The following is a 14,960-nucleotide window of genomic DNA, read 5'->3' on the forward strand; positions in this document are numbered from 1 at the left end:
AAAACATCTTTGTTGGGGCATTGTGTAAGACCGTATCCCAGAGAGATTTGTGCTTGAGTGTTGACACTCCAGCAGACAGAGTACACAGCGTTCTGTGAGTGAGGTCCGCTTGGCGCCACACACCAGTAAGAGGATACTTCTCACCCGGTGTTTTCTTTCCAACCTAAAATAAAACTACTGGAAAATACAACTTCAGATTCATACCTCCAACTCCACTGTGTCCATTCCAGCCTTAGTGTAGTACTTTAAGAAATCCTGTCCAGAGAGACACATAAACCAGCTATGAATACCAGCACCAGGATTCCTGTCCATATGCAGCATTTATGTTTGGCTGCGTGCGCTCATGGGGAACAGAGATGACCTATTTTTCAGAGGTCCAAGAATGTTTGATGATAAATACTTCAGGAAGGATCGTGTTGAGCTCTTAAAGGCCTTGTCCAGAAAAAGCTTTGTTGAGCTGGGCAGGCGTGTTTATATGGCGGGGGGTGGTTGGGGGGATCTGATCTGAACGGATTCCAGCAGACATGTAGCATGTACATTCACAGACTGTACTTCCTCATTCTCTATACCCGCTGACTGTATTATTAAACTTTTTACTTGCAATGTTCTAGTTTCAATGTGTTCAAGCTGTTCTCCATAGTCAGTCGTCTGACTTTGGGTGTCTTTTAACACTATACACTGGCTGATCGCCTTCAGTCTCATTCAGAGCGACCCGACTTCTCATTTTCATATCAAAACTATCCTGTATCTAGCTCCCCTGAAGTCTTCTTCCTGTTTCTACCCCAGGGGAAGCTGTCCTTCCCGCCGCTACTGCCCAGGAGGGGGGTGGGTTGGGGGGGGGGGGGGGGTATGTTTGTTGCCTCCTGCCCTCAGTTTGTTTGTCAGGGAGATAGACACCAGGGGACAGTGCCCAGCCTAGAAGAGCCAGCCCATAAAGCCAGTGGCTATTTGTGTGTTTTTGTATGTGTATGTTTCTGTGAGTCTGTGTATGAGTGTGTGTGTGTAGGTGTGTCTGTATGGGAGAATGTGTGTGTGTGTGTGTGTGTGTGTGTGTATGAGTGTGTGTGTGTACGTGTGTCTGTATGGGAGAATGTGTGTGTGTGTGTGTGTGTGTGTGTGTGTGTGTGTACGTGTGTCTGTATGGGAGAATGTGTGTGTGTGTGTGTGTGTGTGTGTGTATGAGTGTGTGTGTGTACGTGTGTCTGTATGGGAGAATGTGTGTGTGTGTGTGTGTGTGTGTGTTGTTACTCACACACACTCACCTTCAACAGCAGCTGGTACTTCATGATTCTCTGCACAGGCTTAATGAGGAGGTCATTCAGCTGCAACCTGTGGCCAAGCTGCTGCTTCAGTTCCTACACACACACAATTAATATTAAATGCCATACAGTATCAATTACAGTACATTTAAACACTATCGTGTTACTACCACCATTCATGAAGGACACATGTTTGGTTGCTGACTCAGAAATCCAGTCACACACCAGCAGCATCGCACCAGCAATAAATGCTGTAATGATACAGCCACAAGAACATTAGTGCGTCTTAAAGCCCGTGGAGCCACATGTCTCCGCCCCCCCCCCTGCTCCTAGATGTGGTGGAAACATGTCTGTGCTGTCTGCATGAGGCAGGCGCTGCGGTTGGGCCAAGAGGACCCCCCCCCCCCCCCCCCCCCCCCCCCCCGGGGTTCTGCTCCGAGCGGCCTACCCGCGCCTGACGGTCTGCTTTCCGAACGGCGAGGCTCACCTCAAAGTAGGTGTCGATGTATTCCGACACAATGTGCTCCGACTTTGGCTTGTTCTGGCAGTAGACCACATACATGTGAAGACGCCTCTCCTGCAGGGACCACAGGACAACCAGAACAGCAGAGGTGAGACTGGAATGGGTAGCACAGCAAGGGGGACCTGAACACTGACCTGGGTGGCACAGCAGAGGGAACCTGAACACTGACCTGGGTGGCACAGAAGGGGGAACGTGAACACTGACCTGGGTGGCACAGAAGGGGGAACGTGAACACTGACCTGGGTGGCACAGCATGGGGGACCTGAACACTGACCTGGGTGGCACAGCAGGGGGGACCTGAACACTGACCTGGGTGGCACAGCAGGGGGGACCTGAACACTGACCTGGGTGGCACAGCAGAGAGAACCTGAACACTGACCTGGGTGGCACAGAAGGGAGAACGTGAACACTGACCTGGGTGGCACAGCAGGGGGAACCTGAACACTGACCTGGGTGGCACAGCAGGGGGGACCCTGAACACTGACCTGGGTGGCACAGCAGGGGGAACCTGAACACTGCCTGGGTGGCACAGCAGAGGGAACCTGAACACTGCCTGGGTGGCACAGCAGAGGGAACCTGAACACTGACCTGGGTGACACAGCAGGGGGAACCCTGAACACTGCCTGGGTGGCACAGCAGAGGGAACCTGAACACTGCCTGGGTGGCACAGCATGGGGGACCTGAACACTGACCTGGTTGGCACAGCAGGGGGAACCCTGAACACTGACCTGGGTGGCACAGCATGGGGGACCTGAACACTGACCTGGGTGGCACAGCAGGGGGAACCCTGAACACTGACCTGGTTGGCACAGCAGAGGGAACCTGAACACTGACCTGGGTGGCACAGCAGGGGGGACCTGAACACTGACCTGGGTGGCACAGCAGGGGGGACCTGAACACTGACCTGGGTGGCACAGCATGGGGGACCTGAACACTGACCTGGGTGGCACAGCAGGGGGGGACCTGAACACTGACCTGGGTGGTACAGCATGGGGTACCTGAACACTGACCTGGGTGGCACAGCAGAGGGAACCCTGAACACTGACCTGGTTGGCACAGCAGGGGGAACCCTGAACACTGACCTGGGTGACACAGCAGGGGGAACCCTGAACACTGACCTGGTTGGCACAGCAGAAGGAACCTGAACACTGACCTGGGTGGCACAGCAGGAAGAACCTGAACACTGACCTGGGTGGCACAGCAGGGGGAACCCTGAACACTGACCTGGGTGACACAGCAGGGGGAACCCTGAACACTGACCTGGGTGGCACAGCAGGGGGAAACCCTGAACACTGACCTGGCTTTCCCACCACACACATGAAAGTACAGGAGCAGAAGCAAAATGTGCTGCAAATGATACGATACATGGGTAGAAACATGAGGGTCTCTTGAACGCCCAGCAGAGAGACAACAGGGCGTTAGAATAGTGAACAGGGCATTAGAAAAGTGAACAGGGCGTTAGAATAGTGAACAGGGCTTTAGAATAGTGAACAGGGCGTTAGAATAGTGAACAGGGCGTTAGAATAGTGAACAGGGCATTAGAATAGTGAACAGGGCATTAGAATAGTGAACAGGGCATTAGAAAAGTGAACAGGGCATTAGAAAAGTGAACAGGGCGTTAGAATAGTGAACAGGGCATTAGAATAGTGAACAGGGCGTTAGAATAGTGAACAGGGCATTAGAATAGTGAACAGGGCGTTAGAATAGTGAACAGGGCATTAGAAAAGTGAACAGGGCGTTAGAATAGTGAACAGGGCGTTAGAATAGTGAACAGGGCTTTAGAATAGTTAAAACACCATGAAGAAGATAAAGGTCTGTCCTTCTGAGTAAGAAAAAATCATGACTTGCAGGTGTGACGAGAGGAGACGAAGTGCATTGGCACATTTCTTGTTGTTAGAATGAAGAGTCTGTGTGTAGTGTGAGTAGCAGGGTAGAGAGGGGACAGACGGACATGTCCAGAGAGACAGAGAAAGAGACGCACAAGTAGAAAGAGATACGGGTAGAGAACGCGGCACTACTCGGAGCTCTGGGGAGGAAAAGGAAGTGAGAGGGAAGAGAGAGAGAGAGAGACAGAGAGATAAAAAGAGGTGAGAGGTGGAGGTTTTGTATTCAGCTATGCTTCAGTGGTGCAGACTGAACATGAGATCATGTATTATTCAGGCATCTTATCCAGAATGTAAGCAGATCCCAGCTTCTCTTTAGCCAGGTAGCTGATTCCAACACCTGGATGCTCCATGCGCGCGCGAGTGCGCACACACGCACACACACACACACACACACACACACACACACACACACACACATACATAAATACACAAACACACACAGTGTTGCCTGGAGGCAGCTCACACACGGTGAGTAGGTTAGAAGAGAGAAGGTGACTTCACAGCACAGCACTGAATAGTCCAACCACAGAGTTTATTTTTTCCCTTTCCGTTTTTTTAGATGGAGGTCACAACCTTGCAGCCAGATTTCATATGCAATCTGTAGTCTGGACTTGCTATGTATTATCATTCATATGGCTGGAACGTCGTCAAAGTCAGAGAAACGAGCTTTCTGCTTTTCATTACAGACGCATGTCCCTGTCTGCACGCTTTTGAAGTTTCATTCAGCTCTTAAACTTTCATTACGAGGTTCTTAATTCCCCTCAAGTCTTTTTTAAGTTAATTACCACAAGGGTTCAGTCTCATTAAATAACTGTGAGGGTGTGAGAGACAGTCATAGTGCCACACTATAAGTCATCTCTTCGTGCTGGAGTAAAGCGCTTTAGCTGACCTCCCAAATCACCCCTCCCAGAATGTGCCAGTAATTAAGAAATTACACCAGCAAATTAGCACAAATGTGAATCAATTTAGTGTGTTCATGCTTGCCAAGATCCACTCCTCACAAAGTCCAGAGAACAGGGTGGTGTCTGGGGAGATGATTCCACTGGGGCTCCTGTGTGTGGGCCCCAGATGTAGTGAGGCATGAAGCCGTCGTATCACCACACCTGTGCTCCTCATGCAGCCTCTCACTCCTGGCTTCTTTTGTCTGCCTGTTTTTTCCTTCATGCTTCCTGACCACACAAACCTTCATAGAGGGGAGTCAGTGGATTCATGTGTGTACACACACACACAAAGACATACACACACACACACACCAGACACATATATAGCTGCAGAGTATCAGTAACAGAGGGAGTATGAGGGACAGAAATAGAACACAAACCCAGGAGGTTAGTGGGGAGGATGAATGAGGCCGGGGTGTGTTTTCTCTCCTCTGTTTACTCCTTTACCCAAACACAGAGAGGAAGCCCAGTAGCTCTGAAGAACCCGGGCTACCACTCTGACGCCCAGAGATCGAAAGAGAGGGAGGGAAAGAGAGGCCGTGCTGACAGCAGGACAGAGAGGAAGAGAGGGAGAGACAGCAAGAGAGAGACATAGAAACAGACCTGTGGAACTGCATGAAGACACACAGACAGGCATAAATACAGACAGACATGCAGAGAGACAGGAAGTAAGAGAGATAAGCAGTAGAAGACTCAGAGAAACAGGCAGTAGGAGAGACAAGCAGTAGGAAAGTCAGAGAGACAGGTAGTAGGAGAGACAGGCAGTAGGAGAGACAGAGACAGGCAGTATGAGAGACAGGCAGTAGGAGAGACAGATAGACAGGCAGTAGGAGAGACAGATAGACAGGCAGTAGGATAGACAGAGAGACAGGCAGTAGGAGAGACAGGCAGTAGGATAGACAGGCAGTAGGATAATCAGAGAGACAGGCAGTAGGAGAGACAGAGAGACAGGCAGTATGAGAGACAGATAGACAGGCAGTAGGAGAGACAGATAGACAGGCAGTAGGAGAGACAGGCAATAGGATAATCAGAGAGACAGGCAGTAGGAGAGACAGAGAGACAGGCAGTATGAGAGACAGATAGACAGGCAGTAGGAGAGACAGATAGACAGGCAGTAGGAGAGACAGGCAGTAGGATAATCAGAGAGACAGGCAGTAGGAGAGTCAGAGAGACAGGCAGGCTGGAGGACGTACATGTTTGATGAAGAGCTGGGCCAGCCTCTCCGGCTCCCCCACACACTTCTCCAGCTCCCCCAGGAAATAACTGCACCAGAGTGAGAAGGAGAGAGATCAGACCACATTACCCTGACACCTCATAGTCGTACACATCACACACTAACACACACACGACATACACCACTCTCACCAGTAGGGGGCTGGCTAGAGCGGTTCCAGGCTCAGGAAGAAGAAGAGAAGCAGGCAAGAAGACTCTGGCCTGCCTCTCAACACCAGCCCCATGGTGGACAAGTGGTGACTGTCAGTGGCTCTCTCTATCTCTTACCACACACACACACACACACACACACACACACACACACACACACACACACACACACACACACACACACACACACACACACACACACAGGACCAGAGAGAAATACATACTCTTTATGCCAGTCGTAGATCTGGTGTATATTGCCAAACACTATTTTATCTTTGCCCTTCATGTCTTCTGGCACTCCTTTATTAGTCATAGTAGCCATGTAACCCTGTGGGAGAGTCAAGAGACGTTCAACACAGCCTGTACCACACACACACACACACACATGCACACGTACTCACACACGCACATTAACGCACACAAAACACACACACATACTCGGTAGGAGACAGCAAAGGGATTTCAGGTTTCTAGACATGTATCAAAAGCATGGCACTGACTCACAATGTTATCCACACATGGAAGATTAATTCTAGTGCTGTCACCAGCATGACAGAGAACTAATGGTGTCCTACTAAAAGCATTCTAGCTCACGTCGCTTCAATTTTGTCATGGTTAAAGAAATATTTTGAAAAAAAGAGATTATATATAGTGAAACAAACCATCCGTTCCCAAACCATCTCTAGCTGGAATCACCCCAAAATGCTGTTTGTATTTTCCACGCCATCAGTGATACAGAATGACATTAATTCTATAAACCTCTAGGGGGTGCTATTACTTGTTTTAAATTTAAACTAAGATTTTTTTTTAATAGTAATCAAAAATATGGATTTATAAATTCTACATAATCTTAAATTATGTATAATTAATTTGACAAATAGATATAAATGAACATCCAGAGTCTCCACACTGTCTCACCTCCACGATGAGTCCCAGGTCAGCTACATACATCTTCTCTGTCTCAATCAGCTCTTTGAGCACATACCTGCGGAAGAGAGACGAAGAAGAAGAGGAGGGAATCGGAGGCCGTCAGTGCTGCCCAGTCACATAATAAATAGTATAATACAGAAACGCACAATATATAGTACAATACAAAAATGCATAATATATATTATTAACGTTTTTGTACTATACTACCATAAATATATAGACACATTTATTATAAAAAGTCAAATTTTGTAAACGCTTTCAGTGTGCTAAAGAACTGCAGACTATGCACTCTGGGAACGCCGTGCTCTTTGTTTTAAATATAGATACAACATGTGAGATACAGAGATATGTATATAGAGTATGTAGAGATGTGGTTTGGTTTATGTAGAGATATTTGCAGTTTTTGCTCTTTCACAGGGATGATGTGCCCCCAGCCCTGAATGTAGAGTACTGCCAGTCCTCCCATTACGAGGAGTGGAGTGGGTGCAGTTTCAGAGTCAACGTGGTGTGACACCGCGTCAACGTGGTGTGACACCGCGTCAACGTGGTGTGACCCCGTCAACGTGGTGTGACACTGCGTCAACATGGTGTGACACCGCGTCAACGTGGTGTCACACCGAGTCAACGTGGTGTGACACCGCGTCAACGTGGTGTCACACCGCGTCAACGTGGTGTGACACCGCGTCAACGTGTTGTGACCCCGTGTCAATGTGTTGTGACACTGTATTTTTTCACTGTAACGGTTTACACCGAGTCACAACTGAGAGCATCACACATACATGCTTTTCTCTAAGGCACTCCTCCTCTCCTCTTCACTGTCTATCGTCATGGAGGATTGGCTAGAGGTATCGTCTATCATGACAGAGACATCGTCTTCTACCTGTAGGGCATTCTGGGGAGACAGATAAAAAATACAGACAGTTATATAAATCAATTTAACACCTTTCAAAGAGAGACAGTGAGAGACTTAGTGAGACAGAAAATGTGAGAAAGAGTGAGACAGACACATGGAGACACAGACAGAGAAAGAAAGATGGGTAAGAGAAGGACAGGGAGAGAAAGACAGCGGGAAAGAGGGAAAAAGCTGAGCTCTTGTTTTGCAGTAATGGTGCACGTTGCCTAGGTGACAGGAGAGGGGCACTGATGCTCCGTTGGTGACGGTGACTGAATGATAAGAGGGAAGCGCTGCACGCCTGTAATCATGACACCATTAGAGAGCGAGAAGGAGACGATCGCTCCGTTAATGCACAGCCTCAGCCGTCTCCCTGCTACAGTGCTGTGTTGTGCGTCTCACGCTGCTGCTGGGCACTCCAGTTACTGCACCGGTGCTGTGACTGCATCGTTTCTGATGAGGAATGTGTGTTTGGTACTGCTGCGTCCGCTAGAGAGGAGTAACTATGGCGTTCCCGTCTCGTTTTCAAAGGCAAGCCGAGGGCATAAACTAAACACAAAACCCGAGCCTCACTTTCATGAAGTCAAATAATACCCCCTCTTAAAAAGCAGTCAGAAAATCGTATAAATATCAGACATGGTATGGAAACAAGACGAATAGTTCATGCAGAACCATCCCTCAAGCAGCTAGTGTTGACAGAAAACCAACGGCAAGCCAAGCAAATGCTGTGTGCTGGGAACAGAAAGTGCCTTAGTCAGCTGCTAAAGCCCTAATCCCTCTGCACTCAGCCCAGCTTTCATGGTTTTCTCCCATAATGCACTGCACTTTAGGTAGGAAGGATTTGGCTGTGTCAGCCAATACAGGCACACTGAGCCAGAGAATCACCATATCCAGACAGACAGACAGACAGACAGACAGACAAGCAGAGAGACAGATAGATCATTGTAATCAATGGTTAGATAAGGATAAGGACATGCCAGAAAAGCACATATACCAAAAGCATAAAATGGATTTAAAGCAACATAGATTTTCGTATAGCAGCAAAACAACGGTGGAACACACAAACACATGCGGCGCGTGGCTATCACGGCTCTGAGCTTGTTCTGGGGGGACCGGGGGCAGTGTTTGGGAAGGGGGTAGGTAGGGGGTGGGTAGGGGGTGGTGAAACTGTTACAGCAAGAGCTGACTGGGGCTTTAAAGTCACTGAGCCTAATATGAAACACACAGAGATTCCTGCACTGATGCTGTGATGAAGAGCACAGCTCCGCTCTCTCTCTCCCTCGGGGTCTGACTCAGTGCATCTCCCTCACGCTTTCTCCCAACCATTCTTCCTCTCTTACCTTTGCTCTCTCGCTCTCTCTCTCTTTCTCTATCTATCTCGCTCTCTGACTTGCTCCCGCTCTCTGTTCATTACTCTGAGCTTTACTCTAAGAGGGGCCCCTGTCTGCAGCCCCCCCCCCCCCCCCCCCTGTTCCTCAGCTGTGGAGAGACAGCAGGCAGAAATGTTTGGAGACATTTGCTCACAGAAACGCTCACTCCCCCACTTTAAACTACTTTAACATGCAGATCCAAACACAGACGAACTGGTGTGTGGTCAGTGGGTAGAATGACTGGCTAGGATCTGTTTTGTGATGGATTTTATTTCGCATGTGAAAAAAGGATTTGTGAAACAGAGAGTGTGGAACACAGTTATGTGTGTGGATTTGCAACTATACTAAAATCTATACTGTGAGTAACACTGCAGCTTGGAGCGCTGTACAAACCCATTATTTCCACCAAAGGTACAAACATATTGACAAATGTGTCATACTGTACTTCTCTGTAGCTTTGGTGCGCTGCTCTTTTGTGCTACACTGTATCTAGGCTTCTGGTCATCCGGTGTGCCGTAGTGTTGCGCTATGTTGAAGCACAGTGCATGGTGCTGTGCTTGGTCGTGTGGTGCCGTGTGGTAGTGGCATGTGGTGGTGGTGCTATGTGTGTGGTGGTGGTGGTGGTATCATGAGGAAGAGGAGCTGTGTTATGGTGGAGGAGGTGTGTAGTGGTGGTGTGTGGTGGTGGTGGTGTGTGGTAGTGGTGGTGGTGGTGGTGTGTGGTGGTGGTGTGTGGTAGTGGTGCTATGTGGTGGTGGTGGTGTGTGGTGGTGGTGCTATGTGGTGGTGGTGTGTGGTGGTGGTGCTATGTGGTGGTGGTGGTGGTGCTATGTGGTGGTGGCGTGTGGTGGTGGTGGTGTGTGGTAGTGGCATGTGGTGGTGGTGTGTGGTGGTGTGTGGAGGAGGCGTGTGGTGGAGGTGGTGTGTGGTGGCTTTGTCGTCTGAGTTTTCCCTGCTTGGCTGACAGGTTTCCTGGCCTCGCTGCCCGTCTCTGATCACTTCCAGATGTGCTCCAGCTCGGCCCACTGGAGGGGACCCCCTCACTCAGGTCCCCCCCACCCCACCCGCCCATTTGCCTTGTTTTGCTAGCCAGAATCCTGCTTTCTGAAAGGCTGAGAACAAAATCGTTGTGCTTCCTGCAGGAAACGATGCTAAAGTTAGGTACGGCCAGGGAGGTCCGTCCCTACATCAGACCCCGTCTTGGTTTAGCTGGGAGCACGAGAAAACCCCCGAGAAAGAACTCGTCAGCATTTCAGCACTTAGCGGGGCGGCCGCCGCCCGTTTGGATGAAATATAAAGACTGAAATAAAACACGCAGTGTAGAAGCATTCAAGGAATCCCTCCATTTCAACGAGGAGGCCAGACTACAGGAGCGATTATATATTCATTCAGGAATTTTCCATTAGCCAGTAAGCCGTGCACTGAAGCTAGAAGCCTGGAGCGTGCGGTGAGGAGCAGGTGAAGAGAGCAGAGACATCGGGGCTTGTAGCAGGAGGAGCAGCGACACGCGTGAACAACCGGCACACCCCACTGGAGAGACGCAGGGCTGCGGTGCAAAGCAAGCAGCCTTGATTTCAGTGATTTACAGTAATAATGGAGAAATATGCACACAGGCACGACCCAAGTGGGACTGACCTGATTACTGTAATCCAGTACTTCTCTCTCCCTCTCTCTCTCTCTCTCTTCTGCTTTTTCACTTTCTGGGTTAATAGGTGGGATTTCATAATGTGTCTAGTATTTTTTGTCCCGTTAATCTTCCGCTGAAAGGACATCTTAACCCGGTTCTGTCCCCCCTACCCATGGTGCTCTCTTCTGCTCTTTCAGGGATGTTAGCTAATGTAGATTTGGGCTTAATGCAAGCGTCTATAAATCACTGGTGTTGACTACAAATCACAGCGTTCTGGCATCAAACTCGGGCATGAAGCTTCTTCTCCTGCATGTGTGTGTGTGTGTGCAGAAGTCAGATGAAGTGTGTGAAGTTTCATCACATGCAGCCTGGCAACAAAATGCTCAGCAGACATGCCTCACCCAAGCATGCGCGCGCGCGCGCACACACACACACACACACACACACACACACACACACACACACACACACACCAGTGCTCTACCCACATTGCATGATATCTACACTGGCAAGTCTAGAGGTGAGGCTTCAAAAAACTAATGCACTAATGAGTAACTGAACACAGGCATGAGGTGCTGACTGATAATATCAGACTGACTGATAATCACAGAATTATATATCTGAAACACAGTGGAGCTTTTCTTCAGATCCTTAAACTACAGCAGAACATGGCATAGGTTGGGGATCAAGAGGATTTTTGCTGGGTTTATTTATGTATTTATTTTTGATTGGTTGTTATTTGATGCTGGAGGGGCAGTCAATGCTGCTGGTTGTGTGAGAGACACATGGCGTGTGACTGCACTCAGTGGAAAAGCTTGAAGGGTGATGTTTTGTGTTATGTCTGGAGCTGTGTTTGTTTTCACTTGCATGAGAAGGGTAGAAGGTGTGTGTGTGTGTGTGTGTGTGTGTGTGTGTGTGTGTGTGTGTGTGTGTCTGTGGTGGGGGCCGGGATGTGTTTGATCAGTGTGTGTTCTCGCTATAACAGGTAACCTGGTGACTAATGACCCAGCATTCTGTCCCATCTGGCTCTTCTCACACACTTCACTGTCCAACATACATCAGTGCTGGTGAGTTCCTCACACAGCCCACATCAGATTAGCCTGCCTACAGCATTCTCCATCACCATCTAAACAAGCAAGCCTGAGTTATGAAGATTTAATCACAGCTGAATAAATCTAGCTGAATCAGATAATTATTGGTGGGACAGGAAAAATGGCAACGGCTCTCATTCTCTCTCTCACTGGACTTACCTGCCCGGGACCCAGCGAGACGGAGACCTGTAGGGAATCGACTGGTTGACTGTGGGACTGTACAAAGCCCGGAGCATCAAATAGATCATCTCTCCACTCCTGCAGATCATTAGTCATGCACACACACACACACACACACACACACACACACACACACACACACACACACACACACACACACACACACACTTCTATAAGCTTCACGCATTTTACAGCATCTCTTCACACGGACATATCCCTCTAGTTATAGAGCAAGACTGTTCACGCTCTATCTGAGACAGGACACTGTAGACAGGCACAAGAGTGGACGCCTTTGGACCCTCTGGTCAAGGAGACAGATGCCATGTGCAGGCAGGTCCAGCAGGTCCAGCAGCTCACTCAGTGCCAGTCCACTCTCCCTGCCTTATGGATAATGAGTCAGAAGGCTGAGGAGCACGACCCCTTGACAGGTGCGACCTGGGCACTTTCTTTAACATGCTGTGTGAAGGTCACTGTTAGGCACAACTGCGAAAATACTGTCTGTACTGACAGGCATGCCTGTTAATAGAACAGACCAGAGGGTCTAATCTAGATGGCACTGCCATAGGGGACTAATACAGCATACACTGAGTCTAATAGGGAAAACACTTACATAAGGGTCTGATATGGAGTACACTGACATAAGTGTACCAATGTAGATAATGTGCAATAAAAGGACATAATATAAAAGGTATAATTTCAAGACTCTAATATGGAGCTATTAAAATAATTTTATAGAGTATTCTTACAGGGCTATAACAAGGGTCTAATGTAGACTGCTTTACAATAAGTATCTGATATTGAGAATCAGGGTCTAACATATGGATTTAACGTAAACTATAATGTATAATTTGTAAGAATATGAGGCTCTGAATAAAATAAACTAGCATAATAGTGTAACATTCATTCAAGAGTCTGATATAAGGGTCTAATCTAAAGTAACATATCAACATAAGCTTCTAGAGTTTATACATTAGTATCTAATAATATTAACCCACAGTTCTGATGCACAGCACATCAAAGGAATATAGTAATACAGATCCAACATGACGATAATTTTAACATGCAGTATCTTAACTGTAACGTATAGTACACTAACTCTAATTTGGTCTAATTGAGAATCAGGCTAAAGTGGAGGAAAAAGTGGCTCTCACCAGCTCCTTTTCTGCGACTGGGATAATAGTGAAGTGCTCGTCCGCTGCCCTGCTGCCTGGGGCATGAGTGGGTTTGCCCTCCGGCCTGCGAGCTGGCAGCTCACCCTTGGCTGGGGCAACTGGGTCGGCAACCGGAGCGGCCACTGGGGCGGCGCCAGCGCTCAGTTTGCGCACCGGGTTGGTCAACCACTTCTTCAGCGTGCTGACAGAGCGGCGAGAGCCGGGTGAGCTCGGTGCCGAGCCGCCCGACATCTGAGGGGGCAGGGAGGCCACGGATGTGGAGATGCTCCCCTCACTGCCAGCAGCCGTGTACGAGTCTACAGATGCAGACAAAGAAAGAAAGAAATAAAGAAAGAAAGAATGAACATTGGATGAGCAGAGGAGGGATCAGAAGAGAAAGCTGCCTTGTATGAATCGCATTCCTGATAACGAGCGGCCTGGTCCCAGGTGGTGCTGAGTTTGCTACTCTGGACCACCCAGTGGCCTTTAGGGATTTGAAGTCTTTCGTTCACTAAACACTCTTATGAACTTTCAGGGTGAGTTAGCAGGCCGAATCTAGCTAAAATTGGCGAACCTACCTAAAATTAAAGGGCCATTTTCAAAGTATTTTGGACAAAAGCTGTTAAGAGGCCTTTAGTCAGACTTCCCACCTAGCAACTTAGATATTTTAGGAAACGACCATCCCTACTGTCACCTACACCTGACAGTCATCTACTTAACAGATCTACTTAACAAAACCTGTTTCCGTGAGAGCTGAAAGACTTCAGCTCGGATCAGCTTTGCTACCTTTCTCTGGTAGAATCGCTACGTTGCTGTGTTAGCATCACTACCTTTCTATGTTAGCATTGCTACCTTGCTGCGTTAGCATCACTACCTTTCTATGTTAGCATCACTACCTTGCTGTGTTAGCTTCGCTATCTTACTATGTTAGCAAAGCTATTTTGCTCAGCAACACAACTCGTTAGTCAACAGAATAAGTTTAAGTGCATTCTTTGGACTCAATGTCTGCAAGGGGTTTTATAAATACTACACAATGTGATGTTTTTTCAAGCAGGCACTTCCTATAAAAACAGTACAGTTTTTTGTATGGGTTTTGGAACTGCAAGCATCTCACGCAAGCCTGTTTACTAAACACACCACTTGCTACACATTCCTGCTTGGAGCTCTGCTGACCATGACTTTATGAAGTGGTTGCAGTTGTTGCCTCAGAGTTGACTCAGAGTCTGTTTTTCCTGTACATGTTATAATTGTTATAATTGTTCCAGATGCTTACTTCCATGACCGATGGTTAATGCAGGAATGGTGGAATACAGTAATAGCACTGGTAGTGAGCCATTTAATCAAATTGCTAACTTTAACATAATGAGCCAACCATGGTTTATACATGGTTTCTTTCCAGCCTTTTCCGGCCTGTATTCATGTACGTACACACACACACGCACACACACACACACATCAACCAATCATCACGTACATCTGTGCAACACTAAACAATAGCCACAGAGGAGCTATTGTTCCATGTCTTATCACAGGGTGGCATATGTGTACACAGTATGTGTATATGTGTGTGTACATGTCATGTATGCTAGAGTGGCAATTGAAGTCGACACTGCTTACACGGACGTCCAGCCCGACCCGTTTAGGGCATATCCGAGGGAGCGGCACCGGTTGGTCAGACTGCAGTATGCCCCAGGGGAGCTAAATATAGTCCGGCTGGGGCTGCGGGT

At 48.2% G+C, this 14,960-nt stretch overlaps 1 protein-coding gene across 5 annotated transcripts in view; it reads right to left on the reverse strand.

Moving 5' to 3' along the window:
* The window catches only part of arhgef25a (Rho guanine nucleotide exchange factor (GEF) 25a), a 50,121-nt gene that overhangs the window by 7,169 nt on the left and 27,992 nt on the right, over positions 1-14,960 (reverse strand). For all 5 annotated transcript variants that reach the window (XM_077018529.1, XM_077018528.1, XM_077018533.1 and 2 more), the window contains 9 exons: positions 13,234-13,550; positions 12,062-12,160; positions 7,702-7,814; positions 6,911-6,977; positions 6,217-6,320; positions 5,803-5,872; positions 1,747-1,836; positions 1,263-1,355; positions 205-255 (listed from right to left, as the gene is read on the reverse strand). In XM_077018529.1, coding sequence (XP_076874644.1) covers positions 205-255; positions 1,263-1,355; positions 1,747-1,836; positions 5,803-5,872; positions 6,217-6,320; positions 6,911-6,977; positions 7,702-7,814; positions 12,062-12,160; positions 13,234-13,550 — 1,004 coding nt within the window. The remainder of the gene's footprint in view (positions 1-204; positions 256-1,262; positions 1,356-1,746; positions 1,837-5,802; positions 5,873-6,216; positions 6,321-6,910; positions 6,978-7,701; positions 7,815-12,061; positions 12,161-13,233; positions 13,551-14,960) is intronic.

Source organism: Brachyhypopomus gauderio, chromosome 10 (genome assembly GCF_052324685.1).
Source record: "Brachyhypopomus gauderio isolate BG-103 chromosome 10, BGAUD_0.2, whole genome shotgun sequence".
Lineage (NCBI taxonomy): Eukaryota > Metazoa > Chordata > Actinopteri > Gymnotiformes > Hypopomidae > Brachyhypopomus > Brachyhypopomus gauderio.